The sequence below is a fragment of the Pseudorasbora parva genome, chromosome 25 (genome assembly GCF_024679245.1).
Source record: "Pseudorasbora parva isolate DD20220531a chromosome 25, ASM2467924v1, whole genome shotgun sequence".
Classification (NCBI taxonomy): domain Eukaryota; kingdom Metazoa; phylum Chordata; class Actinopteri; order Cypriniformes; family Gobionidae; genus Pseudorasbora; species Pseudorasbora parva.
Genome location: NC_090196.1, coordinates 7,993,631 through 8,011,389, shown reverse-complemented (window position 1 = coordinate 8,011,389; position 17,759 = coordinate 7,993,631). Strand labels below are relative to the sequence as shown.

General features: G+C 37.8%; 1 protein-coding gene across 1 annotated transcript; it reads right to left on the bottom strand.

Annotated features, from left to right (window-relative positions):
* Positions 1 to 2,245: 2,245 nt before the first annotated feature.
* On the bottom strand, positions 2,246 to 17,333 carry tmem86a (transmembrane protein 86A). The gene is made up of 3 exons (XM_067435689.1): positions 17,148 to 17,333; positions 9,656 to 9,920; positions 2,246 to 9,039 (listed from the first exon to the last, which is right to left on the bottom strand). The coding sequence occupies exons 1-3, from the start codon at positions 17,166 to 17,168 to the stop codon at positions 8,612 to 8,614; spliced, it is 714 nt and encodes a 237-aa protein (XP_067291790.1). The 5' UTR covers positions 17,169 to 17,333; the 3' UTR covers positions 2,246 to 8,611.
* Between the last annotated feature and the right edge of the window lie 426 nt (positions 17,334 to 17,759).

Below are 17,759 nucleotides of genomic sequence, written 5' to 3'. Positions count from 1 at the left end.
GTTTGATTGTTTTAAGCTTGTAAAACAGCGTTGTGTTACCCCAGACTACTCAACGTAAAGGGTGGAAGCGTCCGACTGCAGCAGAATAAAAGTCTGGTGTTTCACACAGCTCTCGCTCATTAGAATTCACTCCCAAGGCTCTCAGCGCACTCTGACGTTAATAAAACTTTAATACATTTGCTCATTCGTGAACATGATTTCTGCCCGAGTCCATCGGATTCCTTTCCATCGGCTGTGGAGGTGAAGAGTCAGGACTACAACTCCCATGATCACAGGCTCATTCATTGTCTATTTGCTGCCTTCACGTGCTATCAGAAGTTTCCTAATTTCCACTCCAGAAGTCGTGATTACGAGCTTGTTGTGTTCAGGTGCTTTGTTGTCGGAAAGAAAGGAGGTCGCCAGGTTCATACTTTTGTGCGCCTTGGGAAAATGTTATTTTAACACTATAACCATTTCAGTCATCTCCCGGTCCCAGAAAATCTTAGAATCACTGGCAAACACTAGCACAACAAGAAAGCATATTGTTTATAATGACATTCACAATAAAGGCGTAATGTAGACAAGATTAGGCTGCTAAAGACTAAAATGGTAATAGTTTTCAGCCATACATCTTAAGATACTTTTACCACTATATAGATAGTCAGCTTGCTCACTATTCTAGAATGATGGTCAACTACATGTGGTTTTCGATGTGTTTAAAATACACAATATGCTTTAATTATTATGAATTTATGTACTACTTTAAAGGTGTCATGACCTGGCTTTTGTATACTGTTGTCTGAGGTCAACTAATGATGTTTGTGTGGTTTTTATATTCAAAAACATCAAAACTAATAAGTAATAGGCTGATTTTCTCGATCACAGGGCTCGTAAACGTCTTTATCAAACAAACACCAATGACTTATTTATTTTTCATCCACCCGCGATTGATTGGACTATTATTTTTACATTACACATAGCCCGCAAGATCGGACGATAAGCACGAACCGTGCGCACACACTTCAGATGTCAACTTGAGAGAGAGAATAGCAGAACAAGAACAGAATATTATGAGATTCATCGGCCTGCTGGGCTTTGCGAGCCCTGGCCCATATGTGTCTGAGTCCAACGTGCGAAAGGTATGTTTCTGTTAGACACGTACACATAAGCAAAACGATCTATAACAATGCAATACTATCACATATAAAAACATTTTATATCACCCCTTTAACAACAAGACAAGACAATGCAGGTGTTGCGGGGAAAAAAACGAATAAAAAACCTGCCACAGCAGAAATTCGTCTCCCATCCGCCATTTTTAAAGGTTAATCCACGCCCATCTCGGGAATTTGGGTATCAAAATTATTTCCGAACTTCCCAGTGGTAAACACAACATCAGAGGGCTTTCATGTGCAATTTTTACCTCAGAAACGCATATTTACGATAATTCCGATAGCACGTGAAGGCAGCATAAGCTATGACTTTGTTTTTAATAAGTGACCTCTAGTGGCGAAACTTACATATTGTGCCTTTAAAGGAAGAAATCGTTCGCAAAAACAGGAATTACGGTATGTCTTTGTTTTATTTAGTCTGTTGAGGTCACAAACACTAAACCCAGCACACAAAAAATTACCAGTGACTTTAGAGTACGCTGAATGGTTAATAAGATATAGTTCCAATTGTCATAATCAAAACGATCTGTAAAAATGCAATACTATCACATATAAAAAACACGTTTTACTCACATAAGTGTGTTGCACCATTCCTGTCGGATTCAATATAGAAGGCACAGCATTGTGTTTTAATCTCAATATGCCTGCAAATTCAGTGTTGACCTGATTTGTTTACAAAAGATCCCGTGGTGAAATGAAGTGAACATGCGTATAGTCTTCCGCACGTGAGCTGGAACTTCATTAAAAACAAACTTCTACCACACATTCCTAATATTAGGATCTGAAGGAAGCTTATGCAGCGACTGTTTTCTTCCACAATATCTTGACATCTTCTTTAGCATGTATATTGCTAATGGCTAGCGTGATCCGATCAGCTCCATGAGTTGGTGGGCGGGGCTACCGAATCAGACGTCGTCATGCAGCAATCAGAGCTGAAACGAAAGCTGATGCTCTCCGTATGTTTTTTCTCTTATCTCTAGGAGCGTTTAGTTTATTTCATCCGTTAGATCAAAAGATCTGAAAAATCCCATACATTACCCGCCCACAGACCCTCCCCTTGAAGAAATTGTTTGAAAGTAGACAAAAGAGACAGATTAATTAGATTACATCAGGTGTTTTTTTATTTATTTTGTAATTTAACATTTAATTATTACAGGTTTGCGTAATATTCTGAGTTTGCATTTCACTGTTTTTATCTTGCTATGTTAAATGCGGTACTTTTTCTTATCACTTGAAAAATTCAATCTGATTATGTAACTTGCATTACTGTCCCTTTAAGAATTTATCATCTGCAAATTGCAATTGACAATAATAAGACAAAAACATGTTTTCAGTTGCATTGCAGTTGCATTTATTTCTTGGACTGAATCACATTCATAGCAGTATCACTATAGTAAAGGAGCACTATGGTCCTTTAACACAATAACGAAAGGAATTTACCTAATGGAAATTAACAATAAGGCAAAATATTGAATAGACCTCACATCTACTCAGCAAAAAATAACAGCATTCGTTCACAACATAATGGTAACTTCACAATGTTACGGGTCAACTGTAAAAATATATAGATATGCTATATAGCAAGAGAGAGGTACTCCAATAAATATGCGTTTCCCTTATGTAGTAATATTGTTCACAGACTTCAGACCATAAAACCTCCTCAAGGATTTCTATTTTTAAAGATTGTAATCACAACCACACAGCTTTCACTACCAAAGTATTGTCACTGCCTTACATACAGCATAGTCATAAAATGTTTACATATATTCAATTCCAAAAAACTATAACAATTTTGGTCAGCCTTAGATGCTTTCTACTTTTTTGTTAACTATAATTGTGATGAGCTTTTAGTACTGGACAGTATTTACAGTCATTTATGGTAAATAATAATGTTATTACACTGGATTTATATGCACTCATTAGATGGAATCAACCCGGATTATGCTATATTTTATATTAGTAACATCAACTACTCTACTACACAAGGCAGAAATAATACAGAATAATATAAAGCAAACTTGGTAATGTTGTGATAATGTTTGCAGCAGATTTTAGGGGGAAAAAAGGTGTGTGTTAAAGCAAAAACAACAAACAGAATAAATAAGAGAGAAAAAATATAACGTCTGAATACTCAAACCTAGTGAGTTACCTACCTAGGGAGCATTTTCGAGGCATCACAGATGCCTCCATCATATTGTAAGATATCTCGTTTAGCTAACGCAGCACAGCAGTTATCCTTTAGAGAGACTGCAATCCCAGAAAAATCCAAGATGGAGGACGACTCAAAAGAAATGTTAGTTATAAATATTTAAATTTCACTCAATACTGAAAACACATTGATAAACACTAGTTAATAATACATAAAAGAAAGGTCTATTGTGAGCGTTATCACATGCCATTGCGTTAGCTTAGCAACATGCTAACGCAAGACTCCTGTCAGTCACTGATGTTCAGTCTAACATCGGAGATCACAGCTGCTGAATAAGACAGCAGACAGTAGCTCACTAGGTTTAGGAACAAAGCTTTTATATTAGTGGAAAAACCCTGCAACAATACTATGAAGGGAGTATTTTGAAAGTGCCTTATGATGCAAAAGGACAGAATCTTAATTTAAGATTGAAAAGTGTGAATCTTTGAGAACTACCGGGTATGAAACTGTACTGAACACCACCGTAAGGCCAGAAAAATACTGTACGCAAGTGCAGATGTGTTATTAAGGCCCACTCACACCAAGGATAAAAACTATAATGGTTTAATAATCATTCTATGAGAATAGCAAAGGCATTGTTGGAATCACTTTCTGGGTGATTTTTTTTTTCAGCTGATAAGCGATAAAAACATTAACAGCCAATCAGAATCCACTTTTCAAGAGCTCAAGCATTTAAAGTGACAACTACGACTGAAGTTTGAGCTAATAATGTACAGAACATTATTGTTCATTGTGAGGATGCTAATAATTGTTTCAGTAATCTTTAAAGTTTGGTTTATAAAGTTTGCTATAGTAGCTAGCTTTAAACATGCCATTTATTTGATTAACTTTAACTAAATGACTTAGTAAGATGCCAATGAAACTCGTTTCCGCCGAAGAATAAAACAATTGAAAAGATAATTGCAACCTTTTTCTCGCAATTGCGAGTTTATATCAATAAAATTCTGACTTAATATCTCGCAATTCTGACTTTTTATCACACAATTCTGACTTTATATCTCACAAATCTGACTTTATAACTCACAATTGTAACTATATCTCGCAAATCTGACTTTTTATCACACAATTCTGACTTTATATCTCACAAATCACTTTAAATCACACAAATATAACTTTATATCTCACAAATCTCACTTTATATCTCACAATTCTGACTTTATATCTCACAAATCAGACTTTAAATCACACAAATCTAACTTTATATCTCGCAATTCTTACTTTATATCTCGCAAATCTGACTTTATAACTCACAATTGTGACTTTATATCTCACAAATCACTTTAAATCACACAAATATAACTTTATATCTCACAAATCTCACTTTATATCTCACAATTCTGACTTTATATCTCACAAATCAGACTTTAAATCACACAAATCTAACTTTATATCTCGCAATTCTTACTTTATATCTCGCAAATCTGACTTTATAACTCACAATTGTGACTTTATAACTTGCAATTGTGAGAAAAAAGTTAGAATTGTGAGATAAAAAGGTTGCAATAACCTTTTTTTATTCTGTGGCGGAAACAAGCTTCCATAGGATGCTCTTCAAAGTGTTGACATAAAAAATTAAAATAAAATAAAAACCTGACCGTAAAGGAACACAGTTTATAGCACCCCTTGTGTTGACGCGGAGAACGCGACACACACATTGTCACCTGCATTTCAGAATGCAGTTCTGCGCAAAATCCGACTTTAGTAATTGCATCCAGCATTGGCGTAGAGTATGTTTCAGGCTTCAAGCTCATAAAGAGAATAATCAGGGAAATTATACAAAGATAAAATGGAAAAGTGCAGATATTTACATCCCTCAACGGTGTGAAACAAGTGGGTTATTCCTAATTATCTTCAACAACACGACTGCTATACCTAAACACGGTCATCAATACTGAACCTAATGAATACCCAGCATTCGGTTTCATCCCCCTTTGAATCGACACAAAAGCATCAAACACCCGAGTGCTGACAGAGGGGGTAAAACGATCGCGCTCACTGCCATTCGAATAAGGTTGCAAGCTAAAGCAAAGCCAGATGGAAAGGAAATCTTCCCCGAGCCAGTGACCATCTCCACACTTCTCAAAAGACAGCACTTCAGTGAGGGAAACAGAAGGCACCTGTTCTCCTCTACGGAGTTCGCATTTACACAATAGAGAAGGAAGAGACCAGGCGAGGTCGAATTCTAACCATCTGGCAGATTTTAAACACAGAAGAAAAGAAATGCTAAACATACAGAAGGAATATTGATTTTCTAAAGGCATTTAGACCACCATCAAACAAGGACATTTACTATGAGAATGAACTAGAATCTGTGTTCGCCCCTCAAATGTGATTAGGCGGAACGGTTCATTCATTTCCTGGGGTCTTTTCAACTATTTACATGAAAACCATCATACAAACAATAATATATATAACTTCACTTAAAATGTTTTTCTGCCGCAGACCTTCAAAACACATTGCTGATTCATAGTGTGGGACACAATGGCTCTGATGTTTTGATGACCTTGCAAATCATGTACGGTTTTTCAGCAATGCTGAAATGTTTTGCTGACAGAGTGACCCTAGGCAACCTATGAAACTCGGCATTTAGCAAATTTGTCAAAATAGCCACACTGTTTCTCGAGGGCTCTGCAGTGAATGCGTGTTGATAGCGATAGTATGTGCGTATCAGTATGCTGAATGCAATAGGCCATAGAGAAGAGTAGATGCCCTATTTAATTTGATATGAAAGTCTTTTTTAAACTTGTTTTACTTGAAAAGCAAAATAAAAGTCATTGAATTCAAATGTAATCTTACAAAGAATGTTTTGTTTTTTTTGTACACAAAACAATGTTTTGTTTGCTGAACACACTGGATGTTGCTATCCTGTGCAACACGACCAGGTTGAGGATGCCATATTACTATAAAAATGGACCACTGTTGAGTGATCCGCTGTGTTTGCATTCAAAGCGCATTTCAACTCGCACCTGAGGGTACAACAGCTGAGCACATATCACGCCAAGCAGTATTTTCCATCATGGCTGACGGTTCCCTCATTTAGCATCAGTGAAGGATCAAGCTGATGATCCCTTATTGAGATTTATGAATTAAACAATGATCAGTTTAAATCAACTGATGATGAATACAGTACATGTGCTATTTGCCTCACAAAGCCTGTCAGAAAAATGTCCAGGTCATTAAAAAAATAAAATGTATTTTCAAATATTTTGCATAAATAAAATAAGCCTAGTTTAGTACCAGTTTTTGATAATGATATTTATTATTTCATTTAAGCTTATATTAATTATACAAATGAATTACCATTAACGTAATGTGATTACTAAAGTACTTGATTTTAGTATTTGTTGTCCCATAGAGAAAAGAAAGGTAACACTTTAGTTTAGGGTCCAATTAGGGTTCAACTAGTTGCCTATTACTAGTATATTGGCTGTTTATTAGTATTTATAAAGCACAGGTTAATGCTTTATTCTGCATCATCCCTTAATCCTACCCATTTCCTAAATATAACAACTACTTTACTAACTATTAATAAGCAGCAATTTGGAGTTTATTGACGCAAATGTCGTACGTAATAGTGAGAATTGGACCCTAAACCCTAAAAAAATTGGACGGCGGGAAAAAAAAACATGGGTCTTCACAGTAAATTCTCATAGAGAATAATGAAATTATGAACAAAAATAAAATGTCTGGGTGCATTACAGGAATGTCAGCTATTTTTTCACATTACGCTCACGGGAATGCCATTAAAACAATGCAATAACTCCTACATGATCCTAAAATAGACATTTTCTTTATGCAAAATATATGCTTTTTCAAAATTTGTATTGAAATATGACTATGAACATGTTGTGATTCACTCTAGCATGTGATTCAGCTAATACAGCGAACGAGAAAAAAGAACACTGTACTGTGAAATATTCACTCGATCCCGCTGTGAAATATTCACAGATATTCAGGTGAAGGAATAGATGCAAATGAGATGAGAAGAGTGAGAATTATTTTTCTAAAAATAATTACTGGCTTACAGATCGAATACATAATCTAAAGCACACGATTTAGAAGTATATTCGTCCACCACAGGGCTTCCTACTTTTCCTTGAGTTAGATGCTTCCTACTGGCAAAAGATAAATGAAAGTGGTTGGAAGCTCAATACATGCGTATCATCTGACATCTCACCTTCTTTACAAATATGATCTGATACTATACAGACAAACTTAACAGTACAGCTTGTACTTATTTGCTGTTTCCTTGTGGTAGAGGTATTGAGCAATGCTGCTGACTTGGCAGAAACCTAAGGAAAAGATAACAGACACTGTCATGAAAAACCTCAACGAAAGAGACTGCCTTCCCTTTTTTGAGTGTCCTGTTCTGTTTTCATATCTTAGGGAAGGATAGCCTCATCCAGAGACAACGCTAGCACTGTTTGCAGTCATTTGGGCTTGATGGCTTATTTGAGCCATGATAACTACTCCAGCACATGTATGCATGGATGTTTGTGCACTACTGAAATCCACACTTTAAAATGTGTTAGTGACACAGGATGCGCATTAAGGTATACCTCACAATACTACAGCAATGATTGTGCATTGATTTTCAATACAGCAGCACTAGGCTAACATATCTGATTAAGTATGAAATAGTTTTCATGCTAATCTCTCATTATGTTTGGGAAATCTACGGTTAGATGGGGAAACATGCCCCTAAGAAAAAACAGAACTATAGAAAGTAGGTGCCAGCTAAAAACTAGTCCCTCAAGACTCTCTCTTTGTTCAAAGGACAAGCCATCAAGGACTATCTAAAAGTGGACAAGATATCAGAGCCTCTGAGAAGACACTGGGGTGGTCCCGGTTGAAATGGAGAAGATACTAAGGTAAGGAAGTAGGGTATATTGAGGATCTAGTAACCAGAACTCTAAAACTGTATTTCCTTTCTTGACACCAACATTGGTACTACTAGAGGAATGTATGAATTAAATGCAGTATTTTGAGACTTGGGAACTATGTTAAGAGACCTGACTAAGTCAAGAGGCTACAGACCAAGACTATCAAACCTTGTACATGAATCCAGAAAGAATTCCCCCAGTGGTCTGGTCTTACATGGTTTTAAACTGGCAATTCCTCATCTAGAACCAATATATCCCAGTCATGCTCAGACAGGGAAACTGTGGGTGGACCAGAAGTTTCAGGAAGTGGAACTTGAACCTGTGCAGCTGTTGAGTCATTAGGAGAAGGCTGGTTAAGGTGCAGTTTCTCAAGCTCTTTTCCAAGACGTATCGGCGTCTTGGCATTCCACAGCCGACAGTGCGATCAACATCTGTGCTGCATAATAGGTCGCCATTATGATGGCCCGAGAGTGGGGCACAGGGAAGCAGAACTTGTTGACGGCAATGGTGAGGTCAGATACCATGAAGAGGACGGCTCCGAGGCAGGCTGATAGTTTAGTCCAGGTCCAGAGGTCATTGGTGAGCTGGACTCCAGCGATGGCCCTCCATCCCATGAAGCCAATGAGAGCGATGTAAACGGCCACCAGGTAGGTAAAGGGTCCAGAGAGGTAGGGGTAAAGAAGGGTGTAGCTGAGGCCGGAGATGACAGCAATGACCAGACCTGCTCTTGAGTTGAGGGGCTTCATCCCAAAGGCAGAAGAGTAGAGAATGTGGGTGATGGCGAACATTAGCAGTCCTGTCAAGGCAAATACAATTGAATTGAGTATTCAATGAAAGCAGGGGTGTCCAAACCTGCTACTGGAGGGCCCTCTTCCTGTAGAGTTGAGCTACAACACACCAAGCTTGAACTTTCGAGTAATTTGAAAACCCTGAATAGTGGGTTCAGATGTGAGTGTTTACGGTTAATGATAAACTCTGCAGGAAGGTCTTCAGGTGCAGGACTGTACACCTCTGAATAAAATAATTTAACAGAAATATATTTTGTACAGGATATATGTAGAAACATGTCAGTCTTGGTTCCATAACCCGGTTGTTTGTTCCAAATGAAAACTTGAGTAACTCTGTGGTTCCCAAGGGAATCTTTGGTAAGAAATGGTTTGTCCCAACCCTAAACCCTCACCTAAAAACACCCTATTCAACCTCTACACTACTTTCTCAGTACAAGAGCTGCTAAATCAGGCATTATAGTTTAGGCTTGGAATTCAGGAACGTTCTTGCTTGAGAGTTGAGACTTGCATAAAACCACAGTTTGCACTAATTTAAACATAATTATATATATTTCCCTCCTCATCAACACACATAGCAAATATCTTTCCTAATCAAATCAAAGCAACACAAAATAAATAACTCACCGTGACTAAAGTAGCCTTGTTCTTGCCAGATGAGAAATGCGTCACCCAAAGCTGAAAAAATAAGTCCTGCCAGGATTTTCCTGGCACTGGAGTGGGCACCCAAAAAGCTGATGCCATGAGCGAGCAGAAAAACCCAAAGACAGAAGATGGGCAGGCATTTGATGAGGGCACTGTACCAGGTGGGGCTTGAGGTGGGTAGCCACAGAACAAAATAGACGCAAGTGGCTTTGAAGAACGGAACGAGCTTTGGACCCTCGCTCTTGACCTGTAGGACAAAAGAGAGATTTAAGATGCATTCATGGGAAGTGAAACACACCATCATGCATGGGCGTCAGAAGCAAATAAAAAGTGGATGGGTCCTCTCTCTCAGAATTAAGAATAACGTTATTATCAGAATAATGTCAGATGCCATATTTACATTAAATACAAATATACCAGCGTTTACTAAACGATTGATTGAGCCATACAAAATTATGAAAATCACTGAGTTATTTACCGTGGCAGTAGTGTAGCGGTAAGACGCATGGCTTCAAGTTTTGACACAAATCGATCAGAGGTTCGAATCTGCCTTTTGCCACACTCGCTCTACTCCCTTTTCCCATCACATATGAAATCAGAAAGGTATTTATTTTCAATAAAAATTGAGTATATATTAGAAAGGTGGAAATAAAGCATCTAACATGTGTTTAATAATAAGTGTTTCTCGGTCAGGGTAAAAGTGGGTGGGTCTTGTCCCACCCACACACAATGGTTCTGACGCCCATGCTGTCATGTGAGTCAGAAAGTCTAAAAGCTAAACAACTGAAGGTAATGAAAACACTTAACATGAAGCACTTGAAATGTGATCCATGTGTTTTCTAGGAAATGTGAGATATCATGAATAAAATCTGACAATTGCTAAATCTCAGAAGGATACCAAGCCCAAGAAAATATGTCAGAGTTTTACTGTCCCATGAAAACAAGGCAGGAATAATTGGGCATCTTTCGACACCCTTCAGGATGAAATTTTGACATTTTAATTGACATTCAGACATTTAATATATTAGTCATAAATACAATTAAGTTTATTCCTGAAATGAAGCCATCAAAGAGCGGAGAGATTTCGTACAGAAGCTTAAGTGTAACTAGAACATGTAGAACTGGATGTTATCATATTCTCAAGTTGGGTTGTCAAAAGTACTGGTGCTGTGGTAGCAAGTTGATACTTAAATGTTAAAAACACAACATACCAGTCTTTCTGCACCGAGTATTGAGTACCCGGTCAATTCGGTATCTGCTGATTGGTAATTCTTTCAAATGGTGTGAGCGCTCTGTGAAGAGCATCAAAGGTTTTCTATTTACAACATATTTTGTTGAGTATAGTAGCCAATCACAGATATGCTTGTTGAGTCCATGGGTGCAATGGCCAATCGGAGGTGTTTAAGTTAGTCAGAATCCACTTAACACACAAGAGTTCTTCATGCTTGCAAATCATTTTAAGTATAAAGACAATGTAAATAAGAGATATAGGGGACAGATTTACTAATGGCTTGCTTCCCTCTTTTGGCGTTAAAAAAACTACTTATATGATTAACTAAAGACACACAGTGAAAAATTAGATAGTTATTTTTTTGGCTGACCTTATTACATTTACCTTTGTAGGAGTTTCCCTTTCAGACCAAATTTATGGGAGTATTAACAAATTTATTTATTAATGGAAATGATCTGGATGCATCTGTTCTTTAATTTGTGCGTTGTCAGTAGATCATGCACAGAACTGTCCACTCCAATCTGTGCTTTTTTGCCTTGTTTTGTAAATCTGGCTCTTGGTGTGCAGTAAAGAATATAACAGGAGTTTTCACTCAGTCAATAGGCTTGAGACTGAAGTGATATCAGCTTCTTTGGCCACGTTTCGACTGCGGGAACTTTCTTCAGGAACTAGACACTTAGGGGTGTGATTCGATCATAGGAACCGGGGTCAAAATAAACTTCCGGGTAAAGATTTCCACCTCAAAACGGCCCTGCTCACGAGGTAGTACTTTTGTAAGTTCGGGAACTTTTGGGGGTGGGACTTGGGCACTGAACATGCTGATTGATTGAGCTCACCTAGCATTGTATTTCAACCTAAAAGTCTGTTTCGGTCCGTACAGTCAGCGGCTACACCTGGGCTACACACTGGCTGCGTTGCACACCAGAAACGTGGCTGACACGGTGCTGCTGCTATGTTAAACATAAATATATAGCCTACTGATACAGCAAAGAAATCGTCTGCAGTATTGATGGCAAAATATGCTATATATATTATATATAAATATGCAGAATATTGCGTTCTGTATTGACAGGTGCAATATTTCAAAATCTATAATTATTTATTTCATAATTTATTTATATGTATTTGTGTCAAAATGACATATAAACATATTTTTCTATTTTATAATTTACCTGGAAATGCTTCCAACACGCTTCTGTGTTGTGTGAAAAATAGGCATCGGTTCTATTTCTAACATGCACGCAATTTCGGCGTGGCTTGAGCAGGCAGTGTGCAAACTCTAACCTGTTAAGGAGCCGAAATAAAAACGGACAAAAGACGGCCACGCAGCTAGTTTGTAGCCGGCCAAAGAGTCGTTTGGTATTGAAATCACCAATGGAGTTTAGAAAATACGACAGAAGATAAGGTTCAGGCTTTATTACGATTATTTGCGAAGGACGAAATCCAGTGGGAACTGCAAAGTCAATGTGCGCAGTCCAACGTAACCTGACTTATCTTCACGGTATTTTATGGGTCCTGCACACTATGCGATATTTCAAAATCCTTTGCGAATGTCCCTTGTCAGACTGTACGAACATGAATCGATGGGAATCGATGTAAGCCATGCCACACTGTAAGATCTCAGTTGGCATTAATGTCAGACTGTACGATAGTGAAGGCACGCTAAAAACGGATCCGCGCAAGAAAACTCGTCCGGAGTTTTATATCATCAATGAATGACGCGTTCGGTGACGGTGAGCTGCATTACACGCGGGACTAAAATGACGGCTACAAAGAAATCTCTGGCTCTCGTTTTGGTCATAGTTTGTCTTGAAAAACTGAGATATTTGACTGTCGTCGTAGGAGAAGGCATACTACAGGATTGTGTGCCAAATCTTCTGACACTGGCAGAATTTCGTCTGAGGTAAACTTTGATCGCAGCGCTCATTAATCGGCTGCCGGTGAACACGTCAAACTAACGACCAAAGACGTCAGATTTTAGCCTAGGATCAGAGGAATCTTTGCTAAATTTGTCTCAGACGGCCAAATCGTGGCAAAAAAAAAAAATCGCACAGTGTGCACCTGGCTTTAGACTGCGGTGGAAACGCAGACAGTAGCAGTTCTGTGAGGAAAAATGTGCTTTATAGTTCTGGTTTATTTCGGTGGAAACGGGGCTATTGATCATAAAAGAAGCACTCTTTGCTCGCTTTCTGTGTATAACCCTGTATGTAATTTTAATAAAGTTAAACAAAAATAAAGTACACACTGCATGGCTTGGGAGTGACCACTGTATTAAAATGAGGGATTAAAACACAGAAACTGTGACGAGACAAAAAAGAATAAAAAATATATAAAATTCTGATGTCCAAATAGATCCGTGCAATAGACCTGGTACTTGTTCTGTTACCTGTAATTTGTTTCAGTGTTTTTAATTGTACTAATTTTTTATTTGCTTTTTAATGTTTATTTCATTTAACAGTATTTGAAGGCTACCTGCTAATATTTTAACATATTATTCACACCCAAAAATGTAACCTTTAGGGCAGTGGTGTCCAAAGTCGGTCCTGGAGGGCCGCTGTCCTGCAGAGTTTAGCTCCAGCTTGCCTCAACACACCTGCTGGAAGTGTCTAGCATGCCTAATAAGACCTTCATTAGCTGGTACAGGTGTGTTTAATTGTTGAAGCTAAACTCTGCAGGACAGTGGCCCTCCAGGAGCAGGATTGGACACCTCTGCTTCAGGGTGTCAAACTGTCAAACCTTTAGGGTTGCAACAGCTTGTCACTAGGGGAAGTACCCTTAAAAATTACACCTTTTTTTACTCCTAACAGTTGCAAATTAAGACTACAAATCTTAGGGGAAGAGATTACAAATATGTCCAAATATATACAAATATGTGTGTTACTTAGATTACAAATATGTCCCTTAAAGGAACACACCAACTTTTTGGGCGTATATGTATGTTTATAAGATGACTGTGTCTCATGTAACCTTGTTATTTGTTAACGCTGTGACTATACACATCGCAACATGTAAATAGGAAAATGTTGGCATTATTTTGTCACTTACTGGGCAGTAGGCTAGCTGGAGCCATATACCTCCAGTCTTTGTGCTAAGCTAGGCTAGCAGGGGTGTGCGCCAGACTAAGTTATGGGAGATGAGAATGGTATGTATGGACTTATCTAACTCTGGGGGATACACTTAATAAGCCAAAGTCCCAAAAAGTTGGCGTGCTACTTTAAGGTACTACTAGGTTATTTTAAGGGTACTGCCCCAGGGACAAGCTGTTGTACCCCTAAACGTTTGACCTTTTGACACCTTTTTTCTCTGTGTGACTACTTACATATAATAATAAAAAATAACCAATTAATTTAGTTATTTTTCACAATACTTATGGAATCACGTTTAGAATGATTTTATCCTGATGAACGATAATCAGAATCCATCCTGAAGTAACAAACTCAAGAATTTGAAGCGACAGACATGAGCTTAGAATAAACAGAACTATAGCCGCTGGTGTGGGCGGTAATATGGTTATCTTTATAGTTATCGTTGTTGGTGTGATCCGGCCTTAGCAGTATCTATAAACAGTATGTGTAACCACACAACGGCTACAATGACCTATATTAACTGAAGGGGGAAAAATATTCTTGTCCTAATCCTCTTCTTAGTCCATGTCAGTTGGTTTTGGCTTAGTCTTGGAATTTGTAGCTTGAGTCTTTGCCCGTGGGGGAAGTGGAAAAAGGCTATTGTTAGCAAGCGTATATTTTAATCAGATTCTGGTGTACCCCGCAGTCTGAGAAAGGTCACACTGAAATACAGAGAGTTCTAATTTCAAGCCAGTTGATGTGAAGAGACGGTATTCACACTGCATGAGCTCTTTATAATGCAGACCTGAGGTGCAGCTCTTAAAAAATGGAGGTGGTAAAGCTTTGTGCTTATAAATCTGGGCTGGTAAATGAAAGTTGAACCTCACAAAGAATGATCTATTCACTATAACCATCGTGCTGGTGGGACTGTCCCAGTAATTGTATGTTAAATCACTTGTGAGAAATGTGTCCCCTAAATGACTATTTACTAAAAATTGAGTCCAAATCATGCTATCCCAAGCACAACATTTGCTTAAACCCAGATTGAAATGCATATTTGAGCTATCTTGAAGCCACATTTTTCGTTGCTATAGGTCGCTTATTCAAAACGAATAAGGAGCTTTTTTTTCTGCCATGGTCGAGAACCTCTGCTTCTTCCGCTTATACGTTTATGCGTGAGTATATGTGGGATAAAAGTAGCTCTGTTTATCATATTAGATACATTTGAGTGTGTTGAAAGTTGTTATAATGCGAGTGTTCGCTCTGCATTAAGAGATCGATATTAGTTATGGTAAACATGGTACTCGCGGTAAATCAAGAAAACGAAATTTAAACAATAAGACTAACTGTGTTGAGCTAAATAACAATGATTATTTTTCTGTTGATTAACAGTTTCTCACCTGTCTAATAAAACACACATAATATATTAAAGCGTCTTTGGTTTCCATGGTTTCTACAAAATAAAACCAGAAATCGAGGGTAACGCGGCTATGATGTCATTGATGGGCGACGCACAGACAAGGTTCGTGTCCTAGATAAAATTGCTTATTTATCGGGATTTAAACATTCTTGGAAACCTTTGTGATTATGTAAGTACATAAGTCAATAAAATAACATTATTCTAGTGTTTTTTGAATATTTTAATCCAGAAATCTTACATATTGTGCCTTTAACTGATACAAACTTGTATTGACATATCTTAAATTATGAAATTGAGTTTTTTTTTTCTTCAAGGCATGTTTATTAAAGCTATTTAAATGTACTAAATGATCTAAGGCCTAATCGATGCCCTGTCTGTGAAATCAGACCTATATGGGGTAAGTTGTCACAATAAGAACCAACAGCCTATTACATTTTTCATAAAAATTAAACAGTAAAACATATATGAACCCCAAAACAATTTATGAAATGTAAAAAAATACATATAATAATATCAAACTACTGTTTGATTGGCCAAAAAAGTACATCCATCCATTATAAAAGTCCTTCACGCGGCTCCAAGCAATGGGGTTTTTGTAAGAAATCTATCCATATTTAAAACTTTATAAAGTAAAATATCTTGCTTCTGCCAAATGTCTTGTGCGTAACTGGTGCGACAATTACGTTAGACGTAGCTAAAGCATTTTGAACTGCATTAAATATGGATATTTTTTCTTACAAAGCTTGATCGATTCACTTCAGAAGGCCTTTATTAACCTCGCAGAGCACGTTTATAATGGATGGATGCACTTTTTTGAGCTTCAAACTCAATGGACCCTATCGTTGCCATTATAAAGCTTGGGAGCGGATATTTATTAATATAACTTTGATTGTGTTCATCAGAAAGAAGAAATGCACATACACCTAGGATGGCTTGAGGGCCGATGATCATGTTAAAATGAACTAATCCTTTAAAAAATAATAGGTGACAACATGCCCGATTTTACATTTATGAAAAATAACATGAGAACATATGAATAGGTTTTATTAAGTTGGTCATAAACCACACAAATACAGGGTACATTTTAAACAAAAGGTTTTGCTGAAACTGCAAACTCGATCATTTCGAGAAACTGCAAGGACTGGGATTTTGGACTCTCTTTTCCAGTCAAAGTGCATGCGTCTGTCTGTATGAAAGAGGAATAAAGGTCTGTCACGAGTGCCTCGGTTGAATAAAGCCCTTTGAAAGCAGATGAAAGCAGAGAAAATGGGGAAATGCACAGTCAACCGCACTGTGCTCATTTAATTATAGATCAATGGCATCTTTGCATAAATAAACCAGCGCAATTCATATCATATAGCACATGGTTCGTAGAGGTAAAGTAAACACGAGCATGCTGGGCATAATCACGTGCTCATTGTTACTCCCAAGATAACAGACTCAAGGATGCATGGACAAAAACACACATATAAAACAAACAGTGATGTCAGCGTGCAGACTGTTACCCTTTAAAAACAATAAGGCACACAAAAAAAGCATATATTTATGATTATATGAGAGAAACAATATAAAAGGAAAGTGGTTGATAGAGGTAAGCAATGATTAGGAAATTAAAATGAGCACTTCAAAAACTTATGAATGCATATGCAGTGACAATTTCGGTTTAACTGATATCTTTATAGATCGTGTTGGTTATGCGTAGCCTATGTGTGTTTTAAATGAAAAAGCCTGAATAGAGAAAAGAGGTAACATACTCACCACAGTGACCGGAGAAACCATCTTTGTCTGAGGTTGGAAAGATGACCAGATCAAGTCGTCGCTAACAGAGCACCCGCTAGTATTTACGTCCCTTTGTATGTGCGATTTGTTTTCGTCTTGTGTTTGGGACAGGCCATCATCAGTGGGAGGAGAGAATCAGCCGTGATGTGGGCGGGGCCTTCGGGTGAACACAACCCGCGTCCAATCAGAACGCGCGAAAGTGTTTACATTACGGCGAGCCTCGGCGAATGCGCACGTGCGGGCGGGATTTACCTGCTAGATTCGCACGCGTCACATTTAGTCACGGTCTCTTCCGTTTCTCGCGTCTTTTTTGTGTTTTATTGTCAACAGATTTGTGATATATAATGTGAGTTCTATAAAAAAGGCAGGATGTTAATAAAAACGACATTTAGTTGCGTAAACGGACCGCTGAACTGTTTAATGGATCTACATCGACACCTTGCGTTGGCATTAGAGAAACAATGTTGCGTAACTCTTCAATATTTATTTTGCCTGAACAAGTCAATACATTATTTTATGTTTTGCGGGGAGGATTGTAATGTTCGTGATCTCTTTTTTTAATGTATATTATTTTGTTTTATTTCATATTTG

Bases quoted from the DNA above. Each gene is read 5' to 3' on its own strand.
- tmem86a (XM_067435689.1), bottom strand. From the start codon at position 17,168: ATGGTTTCTCCGGTCACTGTG. The intron at 9,921-17,147 runs GTGAGTATGTTA...TTTGTCCTACAG, and splicing joins TGGTTTCTCCGGTCACTGTG to GTCAAGAGCGAGGGTCCAAA. The intron at 9,040-9,655 runs GTGAGTTATTTA...TTGCCTTGACAG, and splicing joins ACAAGGCTACTTTAGTCACG to GACTGCTAATGTTCGCCATC.